The sequence below is a fragment of the Littorina saxatilis genome, linkage group LG12, assembly GCF_037325665.1.
Source record: "Littorina saxatilis isolate snail1 linkage group LG12, US_GU_Lsax_2.0, whole genome shotgun sequence".
NCBI lineage: Eukaryota > Metazoa > Mollusca > Gastropoda > Littorinimorpha > Littorinidae > Littorina > Littorina saxatilis.
The window spans coordinates 40,034,221-40,050,174 of NC_090256.1; the positions used below are offsets into that span (position 1 = coordinate 40,034,221).

The 15,954-nt window shown below is 38.9% G+C and overlaps 1 protein-coding gene across 1 annotated transcript; it reads left to right on the forward strand.

Annotated features, from left to right (window-relative positions):
- Nucleotides 1–1,278: 1,278 nt before the first annotated feature.
- On the forward strand, nt 1,279–15,753 carry LOC138981930 (glyoxal reductase-like). Its single transcript, XM_070355104.1, has 8 exons — nt 1,279–1,455; nt 3,358–3,438; nt 4,420–4,527; nt 11,162–11,350; nt 12,170–12,261; nt 12,682–12,792; nt 14,916–15,009; nt 15,490–15,753. Exons 1-8 carry the CDS (start codon nt 1,383–1,385, stop codon nt 15,633–15,635), a joined length of 894 nt encoding a protein of 297 aa, XP_070211205.1. The 5' UTR covers nt 1,279–1,382; the 3' UTR covers nt 15,636–15,753.
- Nucleotides 15,754–15,954: the final 201 nt, after the last annotated feature.

Here is a 15,954-nt window from a genome sequence, read left to right on the forward strand (position 1 = left end):
GTGTGTGTGTGTAAAAGTGTAAGTGTGTGTGCATACATCTCTCTCTCTCTCTCTCTCTCTCTCTCTCTCTCTCTCTCTCTCTCTCTCTCTCTCTCTCTCTCTCTCAAACATCTACACTCAGCAGAGTTTCTAGAATCTGTTATGATACAACATTAGGAATTTTAAACCCAAGACACATTAAAAACGTCCGGAGCCGTCCGGGGGCCGTCCGGAGGCACACGCATTTATACATAATCTTCTTGTGTGAGTGTGTGTGTGTGTGTGTGTGTGTGTGTGTGTGTGTGTGTAAACGTGTAAGTGTGTGTGTGCATACATCTAGCCGTCCGGAGCCGTCCGGAACCGTCCGGGGGCCGTCCGGAGGCACACACATTTATACATAATCTTCTTGTGTGAGTGAGTGTGTGTGTGTGTGTGTGTGTGTGTGTGTAAAAGTGTAAGTGTGTGTGCATACATCTCTCTCTCTCTCTCTCTCTCTCTCTCTCTCTCTCTCTCTCTCTCTCTCTCTCTCTCTCTCTCTCTCTCTCTCTCTCTCTCCCTCTCTCTCTCAAACATCTACACCCAGCAGAGTTTCTAGAATCTGTTATGATACTACATTAGGACTTTTAAACCCAAGACACATTAAAACATCGATTTCATTCATTCATATTTATTAAGATAATCTTTGTAAAAAGATGAGAAAAACAAAACACGTAGGATAAACAATAAACACATAGTTACACATAAAAGTCTGACATTAAACAGAACTCACATAAAAGCGTACAGAAACAGAACGATGATATAACAAATTAAACAGCTAACAACAGGCATACTGTTATAATAATACATTAGGACTTTTAAACCCAAGACACATCAAAACATCGATTTCATTCATTCATATTTATTAAGATAATCTTTGTAAAAAGATGAGAAAAACAAAACACGTAGGATAAGCAATAAACACATACCGGTAGTTACACATACAAGTCTGACAATAAAACAGAACTCCGCATAAAAGCTCACACAAGAAGATTATGAATAAATGTATGTGCCGATCGATAGAGAGAGACAGATCTGCATGCACACACACACTTATACACCCACTTCCATGTACACACACACACACACAAGAAGATTATGTATAAAAGTATGTGCCTCCGGACGGCCCCGACTGCTCCGGACGGTTCCGGACGGTTCCGGACGGCTCCGGACGGTTCCGGACGGCTCCGGACGGCAATTAGTAGGACCGCGCAAAACTTAGAAAATAAAATCGAGTCATCTCCCTTTCAAAAGCAACTTTCACTGTTGCCACTCTCGCTGTATTCAGGACAGTCCAAACTCACAACCATCAAAGTGACTGTGGAAGGACAGTATATGACGTCCAAAGGAGTCATCGGTCAACTTTGATGACAGTACTAAAGATGAATACGATCAAATGTGTGCATCTCAGCTCTGGTGTGACAATGCCACTGTTTGGCTGTAAGTGTTCTCAGCTGTGTTTAATCAAAGAAGCGGTATTGTATGGACACATGTTGTATTTGGGTTTCATGTGTTGCAGAGTACTGTATACATTGTGCTGTAAATACAGTCAAGCGGAAGATTGACTACTATAATGTATCACACTTGTTTTGCTGCTATTGAGTTGTTTGTGACTGTGTGTGTTACTTTCGTTGATTCTTGTATGTTTTCTGTATTATCATTCTCTGTTTATTTTTGAAAAGTGCATGTCCATCATGCGGCAGCAGTCGATCGCAGAGGGTCTTACAATGTTAATTTTGTCTGATGTTCGTCTTTAGTTGGTGGTTGTAAGATTGACAAACGCAGAATTTTAAGTGGGCAAGAGCACTGATTACAAAACATGTATTCTATTACTGAAAAGGGGGTATCAGGTAATGCCCTAGTTCTTACAAATTGTATCGAAGTCGTTTAACTTTATTCTATACGATGTTTGCTTGCAAATTACAACACAAAAACAAAATACTTAACAAGCAAAATCTATACATATAAATAAAAGAGAGTGTCTGTCTGTCTGTGTGTGTGTGTGTCTGTCTGTCTGTCTGTCTGTCTGTGATCGCCAAAGCTCCGAGATGGCAAGAGGCAGGAACAAGATATTGTGCATGCACACTCCCTAGGGGCCGCAGATGTGCACCTGGGTTTTAGTTTCTTGATTCAGTATTTCCTTTCTCAGATTATGGACCTCCCCTTTATTGAATACAGCCTATATATATATAGTGTTCACCTGTAGCAAGCACACTATGCCAGGCATATTAGAGACTGTATGGCTTCTGTGAGGAGAAAAAAAGAAGAAGGAAAAATCAACCGGACAGTTCCAAAAATGTCTAGAAGCTAAGGGAGGTAACTCTTGCTTTGTTATCCATGGACAGGAGGTAACTCTTATCATACCAACACAACAGTTGAACCTGCTGGTCAATTATCTGGAATTTTAGTAAGAAAGGGAGGTAACTCATTCCATAAAAATCATGCAAGTAGGAATTTAATATATTGACACTCTCAGTGGCCAGCACTTGCCTTTCAATGCCTTTGAGGCCACCCCAGGCGAAGCCGGGCCCTAAATGCTAGTACTTAACTATTTGTAGAGCCGTTCCAAGGCACCTGGGGGCAGACAATGCGACTGCGAGCGAGTCGGGTTTTAGCAGTGTAAAAATACACTAAAAACTGTCTTCTGTCCCGTGGATTCGTCCGCCATCAATAACAAAAAATGTAAGCTCGCACAACTGACTCGCTCCATTTCAACTTCAAGCTTTCTAAATCGTTTTCTGTACCCATATGACTATGAGGCTCAGAAAAATAAAATAAAAAAGATTAAGCTTTCCGACACCTTATGTAACAAACACAAAGCCAACATTCATAGTTTTTTTCTTCAAAATGTTGCTTAACTTTGAGCTTGTAATATTTTGAATGAGAAGTTTGCAAAATGTAAAAGCTTTGATGTAATAATCGATCCAGAACTCAGTTACACTTAGAAAACTGATCTGAATGTTTGTGTAAACAGGGTTCACACACTTGTCGTTTCTCTGAACAAATGGGTTCACCAAAAAAAATACCGCAGTCCCTCCCGTGACCGGACACTCTTGAGCCAGTGCAAACCTGTCCGTACATTGCAGGTGGGCGGTCAAGGGAGGGGTGACCCCCCCCACATCACACACACAGACGTACGAACAAATTGAGAGAGTCTATGCTAGCCACTACTTGTACTAAAACAATAACACCAAACTACTACTGTGACCTTTCAGTGTTTGAATTTGCAAGAAAGAGGACACGCTTATCCTACTCCCCCACCCCCACCCTCATGCAACCGTATGTGCCCACATGCATAAGGATAAGGAAGAAAATGTATCATATGTGTTTTCACTTTTGCAGTGGGAACTTTCAAAATCAGAGGCCAAGACACAGTGCATCAGGTTCTCGATGCAGCTCTGGCAGCTGGTTATAGATCGTTTGGTGAGTCCTCTTCAGTGCTTGCATTTTAGATGATGATGATGATGATGAGGCAAAAACAAAAATTTGTCTGTTTCTGGTCACCCGACCGACCCTAAATTTCGGCGCCGACCCTAAACTTTTTTTTTCCAAACTCCAAGGATCACAAGTTCAATGCACTCCCAACTGTGCTACTGAGGCCCCAGCCTTCTACTAAAATTCCCATTTGTCCAAGCTCAAGATGTAAGATGTCTCAAGTCTTCTTTTCTGTTTCATCATGGAAATATCAGACCAGGTAAACAAAGAAAAACATGTCATACTCTTTCAGTCTTTGTCACAGATTTGTAAATGTGTTGAGTGTCTTGTCTCTATGTATAGTGAATCCAGTCTCTTTGCGCGATTTTTAAAGTTAGTTTTATTGGTCTACATTTGGGGTAAAAAAAATAAATAAATAAAAAAATAAAAATAAAAAATCCCTACCTACCTACCCTATTTTTTTTAGCCATGTTACCAGAAACAGCCATTTTTTTTTTTTGGCATGATGATGATGATGATGATGATGAAATTATTTGAGAAAAGGTAAATTATAAGAATTTTAGACTGTATTGATGTATAAATTGAATTGAAGGGCGGTCCAACTTTCAGTGAAGAATGTCGCCAAAAGGAACCAACACACGAGGAAATATGCAGGTAAAATTTTCTGTGTGTGATCCAAGTTAGAGTTTGGTGGGTTACAGAAACACAACAATTATACCCAGCATGCATGTGTCCTCCATATAACAGACTTATTTGACTCCCTAAAATAGTGCACGAAAACAAACTGGTGCAAGAGGGAGTTCAAGTCCTAGAACACAGAAGAAGATTGAGATATGAATGGATGATGAGAGATTTGAATCCTAACGGCAGACTGAGTTATACTACTATTACTACCTATCCTTTGAACATTTTCTTTATGGCCCATGTATGCATATTTTCATGATGACTTTGGACAGTGACTGATTTCAGATACAGCCTCAGTATATCGCAATGAAGAAGACATCGGAAAAAGTATGCAGACATTACTTCCCAAGTACGGACTTTGCCGCCAGGAAATTTTCATCACCAGCAAATTGGGTAATTCTGAGGAATTCTGCTGATACCTGTTCTTGAATTTGAGTGTTTTCTGTCCAAAGTTGTTAAATGACATTTACCCCCCAAAAAATTTAAAAAAAAGAAAACATGTTTGTAATCTTAGGAAGTCAGGTCTCAAAGAGGAGGTTGTCTTAAAAGGTGGTCGTCTACATTTTTGCTTTTTTTTCAATAATCTTATGGTTAGATTTCGATAAAAAATTATGTCAAATGATGAATGAACCATGGGGAAAAAAATGTATGGAAAAAAAAATATGTAAAAAAAGATTTTATTTTTGGGTAGCGTGACTCACGCTTCCAATATTTTGTTTTCTGTTTGCTGAGAACATGTGCTTTGCCTAAAAATACTGACCAATCAAATTCATGTCACTATGCTTATAGCCACGCCCAAACTACCCGTACGAAATGAACTTATAAGAAATCTTATAGGAACTTATAGGAACTTATAAGGCAAATCCTTATTATAGAAACTTATAGCCATAAAAGGGTATAAGAGTTGTCAGGATTTTAAATGCAAATCAGGTAAAACTTATAAGGAAAATATAGGGATGGGCAAAAAAAACTTATATGTTTTCCATTAGCTGCTATAAGTTTTGATTGGAATCCTTATAAGTTCATATAAGAATTGAGCAGACATTCCTTATAAGTTTTGCCTCATTTGCATTTAAAATCCTGACATTTATAGGGATTTGGTATAAGTTCCTATAATGGAATCCTTATAAGTTCTTATAAGAACTGAGAAGACATTCCTTATAAGTTTTGCCTCATTTGCATTTAAAATCCTGACATTTATAGGGATTTGGTATAAGTTCCTATAATGGAATCCTTATAAGTTCTTATAAGAACTGAGAAGACATTCCTTATAAGAATTGCATTTAGGAACCGATATTAAATCCGTATAAATGTCAGTAGTTTACATGCAAATGAGATAAAACTTATAAGGAATGCCTGTTTAGTTCTTATAAGAAGTTATAAGGATTCAAATCAAAACTTATAATGGGGAAATAAAGAAAACCTATAATTATAAGTACTTTCCCTATAATTGCATTGCATAGAAAACTCAAAATTCTGAACATGCACATATCAAACTCAGTCAAAGGCATAATGTTAAAGTCAATATTTTATTCTCCTTATGAAATTAAAAAAAAACTTTAAAAAAAATCTAAACTCATTACTCATCTGTAAATTGTAATATAAACGCAGTCACACACACTCTGTTTCTATTTTTTCTCTCTGTTTCTAATAAGAGTTTACGAGAAATATGCACCTCCCGTCCTTCTGCACACCAAATTGCATTAAAGCACTTTTTGTTGCATTAAATTACATTTTCCCAAAATCACATGAAGTTTTCAAACACTGGCACCGAGTCGGGTAACGCCTTGTAAAGAAAGAAGCTTTTGGTCACAGTTTGTAGAGAAAGATTTGAACTTTTATCCCGTGGAAAGGGGTGGATCTCTCAATTTCATGTCCTTGGCACAGAATAAGGCAGGAAATACAGCTGCACAAGCTTGACTGCACATTTGAAGGGGTGGATCTGGCATTTCTTTGGCACAGAATAAGGCAGGAAATCAGCTGCACAAACTTCAGTGTACGTTGAAATGGGTGGGTCTCCATTGTCCTTGGCACTGAATAACTCAACAAGGCAGGAAATCAGCTGCACAAACTTGTGTACGTTGAAATGGGTGGGTCTCCATTGTCCTTGGCACCGAATAACACAATAAGGCAGGAAATCAGCTGCACAAACTTGTGTACATTGAAATGGGTGGGTCTCCATTGTCCTTGGCACTGAATAACCCAACAAGGCAGGAAATCGGCTGCACACACCGAATAACACAATAAGGCAGGAAATCAGCTGCACAAACTTGTGTACGTTGAAATGGGTGGGTCTCCATTGTCCTTGGCACTGAATAACTCAACAAGGCAGGAAATCAGCTGCACAAACTTGTGTACGTTGAAATGGGTGGGTCTCCATTGTCCTTGGCACCGAATAACTCAATATTAGGCAGGAAACCAGCTGCACAAACTTGTGTACGTTGAAATGGGTGGGTCTCCATTGTCCTTGGCACCGAATAACCCAATAAGGCAGGAAATCAGCTGCACAAACTTGTGTACGTTGAAATGGGTGGGTCTCCATTGTCCTTGGCACCGAATAACCCAATAAGGCAGGAAACCAGCTGCACAAACTTGTGTACGTTGAAATGGGTGGCTCTCCATTGTCCTTGGCACTGAATAACTCAAGAAATCAGCTGCAGAAAGTTCTGCATGTTGAAAGAGGCGGGTCCATATCCTTGACACAGAATAACTTCAATAAGGCAGCAAGCTCCTGGTAGTGAGTGGCACTGGTCATCACCTGCACACACAAATTATGATACACTTAATTACAAAATTACATTGAAAATTGGACATTATTTAATTTAATAGATTTGAGTAGTTTAGGCCAAAAAGAAAAATATGTTTGTTTCCGGTAACCCGACCGACCCTTTTTTTAAGCGCCGAACCTAAAGTTTTTTTTCGCTTTTCGCACCAAAAATAAAAATAAAAATGAAGTCAAGTATACTTTATTTAGTTTCAATATATCTAGGTCAAAAACATGTGCTACATAATTGTGAGTAAACTAAGGAAGCGTTTATAAAAAATAAAAACGTAAAAAGACGTTAACAAAACGTAAGAAAAAGGTGTTTATAAATTTGTTTTGCTATTTGTCATTTTTGTGCATTAAATTTAAAATGTCAAACTGCTCTCAAAATGTAATGTTTTCCTGATCAACAACTATGAGTATGAAGTTTAGAAATAGTCAGTTCATAAATAAATAGTTCTCCAGAAGAATAGTTCTGAATCACAGTATTGCAGCTTATTTGTTACAATACAAGTTACAACTTACAGTTAGTGAGTTACATTCCTTTTTTGTGTGGTCCAGGCCTTAAACTTAAAGTTAAAAAGACCAGTAGGCCTAAGATACTAAAATTTGCAGAAAAAAATGCTGTTCAAACATTTCTCTAAAAACACATTTGCAGCCTACTGTGGAACGAAACAGCTAATGCTTCATAGTAATCACGATATTACTGACGATAAAAAGTTTACCTCCTCTATATGAGTGTATTACATCGATGGATTAAAAACCTTTCTTTCTCTTTCTTTCTTACTGACAAAAAGTGACAATGCATTGGACAAGGAATAATTCCCGAATTCTTCCATCTGTACAAAAAAAACCATGACTCTAACTTCTAAGCAAATAATTTTACCTTCATTCCTCATTAACTTCAAAGAAAACGATGGAACTCACCATTTTTTGACTGAATCCAGTCAGCAAATCATCTCAACCGCCGAGAGTCCAATATGGCGGCAAACAGTTGAAACACACTGTCAGCTGAATTAACTCCTGACACACATAATGCTGTAATTTCTTCTCAGTGCTGGTCTCCAAATGCATCTTCTACTCCTTGAAACTTCTCTCTTTTCAAAACAAGAAGAGCAAACGCTCGATCGAGTCACTTTCGCAGTTCTGAATATTATATGAGGCATCAGATGGACAGGAAGAAATTGCTATTCACAACACAATGCATACCTGAAGAATGAGCAGATGTAAATAATTTGATGTAAAGAATAATCCTATAAAGTTTGAATCAAATCCGATGAATAGTTTCAGAGATATGATATTTCAATTTTTTTCCTTCAAGACATACCTGTGACCTTGAAAAAGGTCAAAGGTCACCAAAGCAGACGTCAAAGTGTAGAGGTCACTGGGAGTCACGTTCACATAAAATTTGAGCCCGGTCACTTTTATAGTTTCCGAGAAAAGCCCAACGTTAAGTTGTGTGTTGCCGAACAGAAAAGGCTAGTTATCTCCCTTGTTTTTCTGATAACGTTCGTAAAAGGCTACAGATGTAAATACTTTGATGTAAAGAATAATCCTACAAAGTTTCAATCACATCCGATGAACTTTGTTAAAGATATAAAATGTCTAATTTTTCCTTTGACGCTGACCTGTGACCTTGAAAAAGGTCAAAGGTCAACGAAACCATCGTTAAAGTGTAGAGGTCATTGGAGGTCACGACTAAACAAAATATGAGCCCGATCGCTTTGATAGTTTCCGAGAAAAGTCCAACGTTAAGGTGGTGTCTACGGACGGCCGGCCGGCTGGCCGGCCGGCCGGACAGACTAACACTGACCGATTACATAGAGTCACTTTTTCTCAAGTGACTCAAAAATCATTTGACTGAAAATAAGTGTGGTATTTCTGCAGATAATGTGTCATTAACTGCTACTGGCCTTCCACTTGCACTGACATTCAAACAAGAAGTCCCCGGATGTAAAGGGAAATAACTGCAATATTGCTCTTTTAATTGCATACATGATTGTCTCCCCTGAAGAACAACTGTTCTTTCTTTTCCCATCTAAAAGGATATTACATTCAGAACAAAAAATGAAGACAAAATGCTGAAAAAATATATGTATGCAACATTTACAATTTTATCCCTTTACCTTGAGTAGTTAATTTGAATTTTTATGTTATGGTTGTTCAAATAAGGATTAAGGTTATTCTGTTCATACTAAAATACTATATTGTTTTCCATTTTGCATTGATTTATTTGAGAAAATGTTCTGAAATATGGAGTGTGGTTTTTTTTAAAATTATATCTGATTTTATTAATTTATTTCCTAATATTTTATTTAAAGAAAGCATTCATAAGATAATTTACTTAGTGACATAAATAAAATAAAAATAAAAATTAGGAATTAGGATGAGTGTTCTTAACCTTTACCTATTTATTGCATATATACTAAACAATTGAGGACTAAAGAGGCATTACTGAAATGAAAAATACTATTTTTTTTTTTATTATTTATTTTTTTTTTTAATTAAAGAGAGTATTTCTTCATTTGTGAGGCCTGTATCCCAAAAGAAAGCCGATTCCCACAATGATCATACAAGGAAATTTTACTTGTATGTGAGGTTTTGTTTTTGTCTTGTGGTCTTTTTGTTTGATTGTGTAACAGCAGACAGTCATAGAAAGTCTCTGGTAACTGTGAACCATCAACCAAATTTGAAAAACTTTGTGGTACGGCTTTTCATTTAACTTTTGTACAGAATATTTATTATACATTAGAGAGCGAGGGAGACACAGACAGACAGACAGACAGACAGAGCAGTAAATAACGATTGTACACAAACTCCCATATGCAGATACATTTACCTTTAACCAAATAGGCTCTGAATGAAAATGTTGACTTTTTCTTTTCATTATATAATTATTGGTTTACAAGATTTCAAAGTTTTATTTTTGTTTTCAATTTTTTTTATCTTCCAAATCAGTGGATTCATATTTCCCTCCTGTTCATTTTGAAGCGTGAGATGGTATATTTCTTTCCAAGGATGTTGGAACAACAAATTAAAAGAATTTTTGATATTGCTTCTGGACTTAGAAAAATGTGCAGGTTGACAGCCAGTGGAAGGCGCCCTATTTTTTCTAAGTTCACATGGACTCCCAAAATGTTTAAGTACAATTTCCCTATAATTTCCTTATACTTTCTTATAGCAACTTATAACACTGTCAATTCCTTACAAATTCCTTATACCAGACTTATAAGAAATGGTAGAAACTTATCAGCAAAACTTATAGCAAAACTTATTCTTATAATGCCTTATACAAAACTTATAAGAAATTTATAAGAACTTATAAGAAACTTATAAGTTTCTTTCTTATAAGTTCTTATACATTTCTTATAAGTTTCTTATAAGTTCCTATAAGTTTTCTATAAGTTCATTTCGTACGGGAAGTCCAGCAACAGTTTGACACTGGAGCGCTGTCCACGCTTTTTTTTAAACGCACGAAATGCACGGGATTTGAGAGGAGTTTTGCGCTTGGCATTTTCCAAATAAGGATATCCTACTATGAGTACTACACTGGAATACTACAATGAATTTTCAAACGGCTACACTGGCTTCGTCTTTCCTGATCGAAAGGGGGTGTATTGTTGATATTTGTAGATAATAGACTCTGCATTTTAATGGTCAAATGGCGATTTCGGTATAAAAATGTAGACAAGGAGCTTTAAATGTAGGTAAATTTACTCAGTGTTTATGAAGAGGAAATGTGAGAAAGCAAGGGCTGTTCGGAAGGGTTCCACTGTAGTCACATTGGTGTGTGCAAAGACAGCTTTGTTGGGTTAATTGAAGGGATGAAGGCATACACAATTATGGCCAATGAGAAGTAATGAGGCACTGATCAAGCTTCCATAGAGGGCTGTCTGTTCTACTTAAATTCTTAGAATGGGGGAAGTGGGAGTCATGAGATGTCAGGTACATGTACTTCAGAACTTTTAAATGTGCATTTTTTTTCCTGGTGCAAAGTTAGGGCTTTTGGTACTGAAAACTGTGGAACCTGTAGCGCATTGTTCATGATGTTAAGTTATTCAATGTTAGGATTAGAGCGATTACCCAAAAGGGGATAGGAATTGGGATGGGATGGAGTAAGGGCACTTTTGAACCCACCTTTTTTTTACAATATCTGTAGCATTCAGAACGGCAACCGACAACTTGAAAGTCACAAGAGATGATCAGAAGTAAAGTTACAAAAAACTATTTTGTAATTTTTGTTCATGTGATTTTCTTGCTCAGCACCCAAAGACCAAGGCCAGGGAGCGTGCAGGGAAGCGTGTCTGCAGTCACTGTCACGCCTGCAGTGTTCCTACCTGGATCTCTTCCTGATCCACTGGCCCGGAACGCACAAGTTGCGGCCTGAAGACCCCCACCACAAAGAGAACCGGCTCGGCTCGTGGGCTGACATGGAACAGCTGCATGAAGAAGGTGAACTTTCAGAAGAAAATGTGACCGGCTCAATGGCCTAGTGGATAAGACATCAGCCTTCCAAGCGGAAGGTTGTGGGTTCGAATCCCGGCCGCGCCTGGTGGGTTAAGGGTGGAGATTTTTCCGCTCTCCCAAGTCAACTTATGTGCAGACCTGCTATAGTGCCTTATCCCCCTTAGTGTGTATACGCAAGCACTAGACCAAGTGCGCACGGAAAAGATCCTGTAATCCATGTAGGAGTTCGGTGGATTATAAAAACACGAAAATACCCAGCATGCTTCCCCTGAAAGCGGCGTATGGCTGCCTAAAGGGCGGGGTAAAAACAGGTCATACGTGTTAAAACCCACTCGTGCAAAAAACACGAATGAACGTGGGAATTTCAGTCCATAAACGCAGAAGAAGAAACAAGAAGTAACTGTGTCAGCCAACCTCTAGTAGAGTAATTTTCATTCAATGCAATACAAAAGGTCTGATAGCTCAATAAATGGAGCACTGGACTTGTGATCCTAGGGTCGCAGTTTCGAATCCGCTCTGGGGCGGACACGGGTCAACTTTATGTGCAGACTCAAAGATGGTATCCATGTTCTACCCCCGTGTCACCACTGTGGCACATAAAAGACCTCGGTCATTCTGCCATAAGTGCAGGTGGCTGATAACACCAAAACACGCATACACCTGGGTAGCGCGACTCTGTTGCAGCTAGCTTTCCAGTGGGAGGAAGCGACCTGAATTTCCCAGCGATGGGACAATAAAGTAATGAAAATAAAAAATGAAAACATGAAATCCTGGCATGTATGGTGTTTTATCTTGTGCTTTCAGGAAAAGTGAAGTCCATTGGCGTGTCCAACTTCTTACAGCATCACCTGGAAGAGTTGATGAAGGCATGCTCAGTTAAACCAGCTGTTTTGCAGGTAAGTCTGTTTGTGTGTGACTTACCTGTAGAATTGTAAGGGAGTGAGTGTTGGTGAGGGTGGCTGGAGGGGGTAAAGCTCAGATGTTGAGAAGATGGGAGATGCAGGTTAAATGCATTCTTTTCAAAGTCCACTTTTATGTAGTACATGTATAAAGAAGCACAAGTACTTCCATGCATGCATACAAACACACACACACACACACACACACACACACACACACACACACACACACACACACACACACACACACACACAAAGATTCTCTCCCATCCCCCCCCTCTCTCTCTCTCTCTCTGTATCAAGCTTTTAAAGAGGAGCATGATAAAAGTCACATACACATACACACACACAAACACACTTGAAACCCCCTGAGTAATAATATTATAATGTCGTTGTTTGTGTTGTTATCTATCCCAGATTGAGTTCCACCCTCACCTTGTACAGAGAGACTTGCTGCAGTGGTGTCAGCAGCACGACGTTCACTTCCAGGCATACTCCTCCCTCGGCACCTCAAATCAAGACAACAAGGTAGAGCACATATCTTCATGGTCAAGAGTTGTGTCCCTTACTCCACTGAAGCCATGGGAAGTTGCAAAATTTGACTTGGCGACTTCAAAAAATAATGATACATATACTGTGATAGAAATGGATAATAAAAACTATTCAAGCGTCAACTCATCATGAAAGGATGTAAGACTCAAGTTTGTAAGAGTCTAATGTTTCTGCTTGTGGTCATTATGCTTTTGCTGAATGGTCCTTCAAAGAGGGGGGTCCTGATTTGGCCTATTATGGTCCGCTGGACCCGAAAAACAACAGCTAACTAACAAATTAACTCCTTCAAAGAGGGGGGGTCCTGATTTGGCCTATTATGGTCCGCTGGACCCGAAAAGCAACAGCTAACTAACAAATTAACTCCTTCAAAGAGGGGGGTCCTGATTTGGCCTATTATGGTCCGCTGGACCCGAAAAACAACAGCTAACTAACAAATTAACTCCTTCAAAGAGGAGGACCAAACATTCTTTTCACTTAAAGGCACAGTAAGCCTCCCGTAAACCATCACAGATACGGTCAGGCTTTTACACACAGTACAAACACCCTTTCATTTAAACACTCACCGATTGAGAACATCCTAGGTGCCCTCCGTAAAGAGCGAACAATTTTCAAAGAATTTATTTTTGCGTGGTTTATCTTACCCCTGAGCCATCGTGAACCCGTGTGATCCAGTTTCCCTTTTTCACAATGTAGTCGTCAGTTAGTCATTTGAATGCGACTCGATGTGAGCTTATCTACAATAGCACGTTTTTATGCACGAAACAAACGGCTGTGGTTCACAAGAACTCTAGCGATGGCTTTTGACTGTTGAGAGGAACGGCGATATGCATAAACCGTCGTCTGCTACGACCCTTGCGTGACCCTGCTTCCGGGTTTTTCTTTTTTCAAACTTTCACAACTTCGAATTGTACTGATCTTGTCTTGATGAAAAAAGAATTCTTTTATGATTAAAGAATTTTTGTGTAACAAGCTGTCAATTTATTATTTAGATTTTAAAAGTTAGGTCTAGCGCAAAAACGCACCACGGTCCAAAAACATTCTGATAATCATCGATCCACAGCTATGGCCAGTTTACATCGATAGAATGAGACCCGAAGGGAAGTTACTCATTTTTGACCTGAGTTCAGGATGGGTCCAAAAAGTGCAAAATTAATTCTTTAAAAATTGCTCGCTCTTTACGTAGGGCACCTAGGATGTTCCCGTTTGGTGAGCGTTCAAATGGAAGGGTGTTTGTACTGTGTGTAAAAGCCTGACAGTATCTGTGATGGTTTACGGGAGGCTTACTGTCCGGGCGTGATTTCCGGTATTGAATATTCATAACAGTCGTCCAGCACCAAAACGAGGCGCCATTGTTGTGGAGGAGCAAGTCCACGAAAATAAATTCTTTGAAAATTTCTCACGCTCGACAGAAAGCAGCCAGGTTGTTCCCGTTCGGTGAGCGTTCAAATGGAAGTATGCTTGTACTGTATGTAGACGCTCGGGGAGCTCTGTGATGGTTTACGGGAGGCTTACTGTGCCTTTAAAGACTGACTGCTTCAGGTCTATATTTGTCATATCCCATGAGCTGCTTTTTTGTCAAGTTGTATTTCTAGTGCTCAGATAGTTATGTCTCGCATTAGCACACTGAAGAAATACATGTACATGTAGAGATGGTGGTTTCTCTTTGACAACACTGTGGACAGAGACCCTTGACCTTGCTGATGAAATAATCCGTACATAGGGTTAGAAACAACTTAAACTGAAGTCGAAAATTGCTTAAGAAAATAGTTCTCTGCAGAAAACATGTTTTGCTCATGGAATATGTAAAGGTACCTTACCGCGGATGGCTTTGTATGGCCCACAGTCAACAGCCTCAAGAGTAGACTGGACGCACACTGGCATAATCTACCCTCAAAATATGACCAAGATTGTCAGATTGTGACATACTTTTTTTTTACACCGCCACGCATTGCCACCTTTTTGTGTGTTTTTTTCATCAACCTTGTAACAGTGCCATCACGTTGCATACTGTCTCAAAGTAGATAAACACCAGCAGGAATGTAACCTATACTTCTCTGTATGAAAGTTGCTCTGGTAAATTGCACTGATCCTTTTTGCAGTTACTGACAGACGCCACAGTGCAGGACGTGGCCAACAGAGTGAACAGAACACCTGCACAGGTGTTGCTGCGATGGGCGGTACAACAAGGTGTTGGTAAGTGTGAATTTTACTTGTTTGTGAACACACACACACAAACGGACACATGTACACACACACACACACACAGACACATGTACACCCACAAATTCATACACTTAATTAAAGTACTTCCTACATGTCTACAGGAAAAGCATTAACTTTTTAGCTTCATTATTTGCATTACAGCATTGGGGTTCACAATCATCGGCAAATTTCTCAAATTAGCCTTCTTCTTCTTCTGCGTTCGATGTTCAAATTAGCTTTAAAAGTTTAGATATTTTTTATGTTTAAAGGCAATCTGAAGCATAATCTTTTCCGTAGCATGAAATGGTTCAGAAGCTCTTTTTTGGGCAGTTTAAAATAAGTTTAGGCGTTTTGTCAACTTCTGACACCAAAGGACATTCCTAGAAGCACGGATATTTAAAACCATTTGAATTGTTTAGTTGTTTCTTCTTCATTTGTGTAACCTTGACATTTTGCTATTTTCTTTTGCAGGTATATTACCGAAGTCCACAAACCCCAATCACATCAAAGAAAATTCGGATATATTTGACTTTGAACTCGGTGACCAAATTATGCAGGAACTGACCACTCTTAGCCGTGATACACACTATTGCTGGGACCCTTCTGCTGTTGTGTGACATGAATACACTGTGTGTGAGTGTTTGTGTGCAATGGTTATGTGTTTGTGTGCGTGTGCGTGTGTGCAAAAGAGGAAAAGTAAAATACTGAAATAAAGTGAAATTTGTTATGTTCTTATATCTTTTTCTTGCCGCCTTTATGCAAAGCATAAAGAGGATATTTAGGATTCGCTCTGGTTAAGTTGTTTGTATCTTGAAGAGTTTCGACATGTATCTCTGGTACTCTGGGGTCAATTGAGCTCAAATTTGGTGAATAGCTTGGAATTGTGGGGCCAAGGGTGTGTGCAAAAAATTACGTTCCTAACGGTAGGCAAACTGA

Excerpts from the sequence above, each read along its gene's own strand:
- LOC138981930 (XM_070355104.1), top strand. The coding sequence starts at position 1,383 with ATGACAGTACTAAAGATGAATACGATCAAATGTGTGCATCTCAGCTCT. Across the intron at positions 1,456-3,357 it reads GACAATGCCACTGTTTGGCT|TGGGAACTTTCAAAATCAGA; the intron begins GTAAGTGTTCTC and ends TCACTTTTGCAG. Across the intron at positions 12,793-14,915 it reads CCTCAAATCAAGACAACAAG|TTACTGACAGACGCCACAGT; the intron begins GTAGAGCACATA and ends TCCTTTTTGCAG.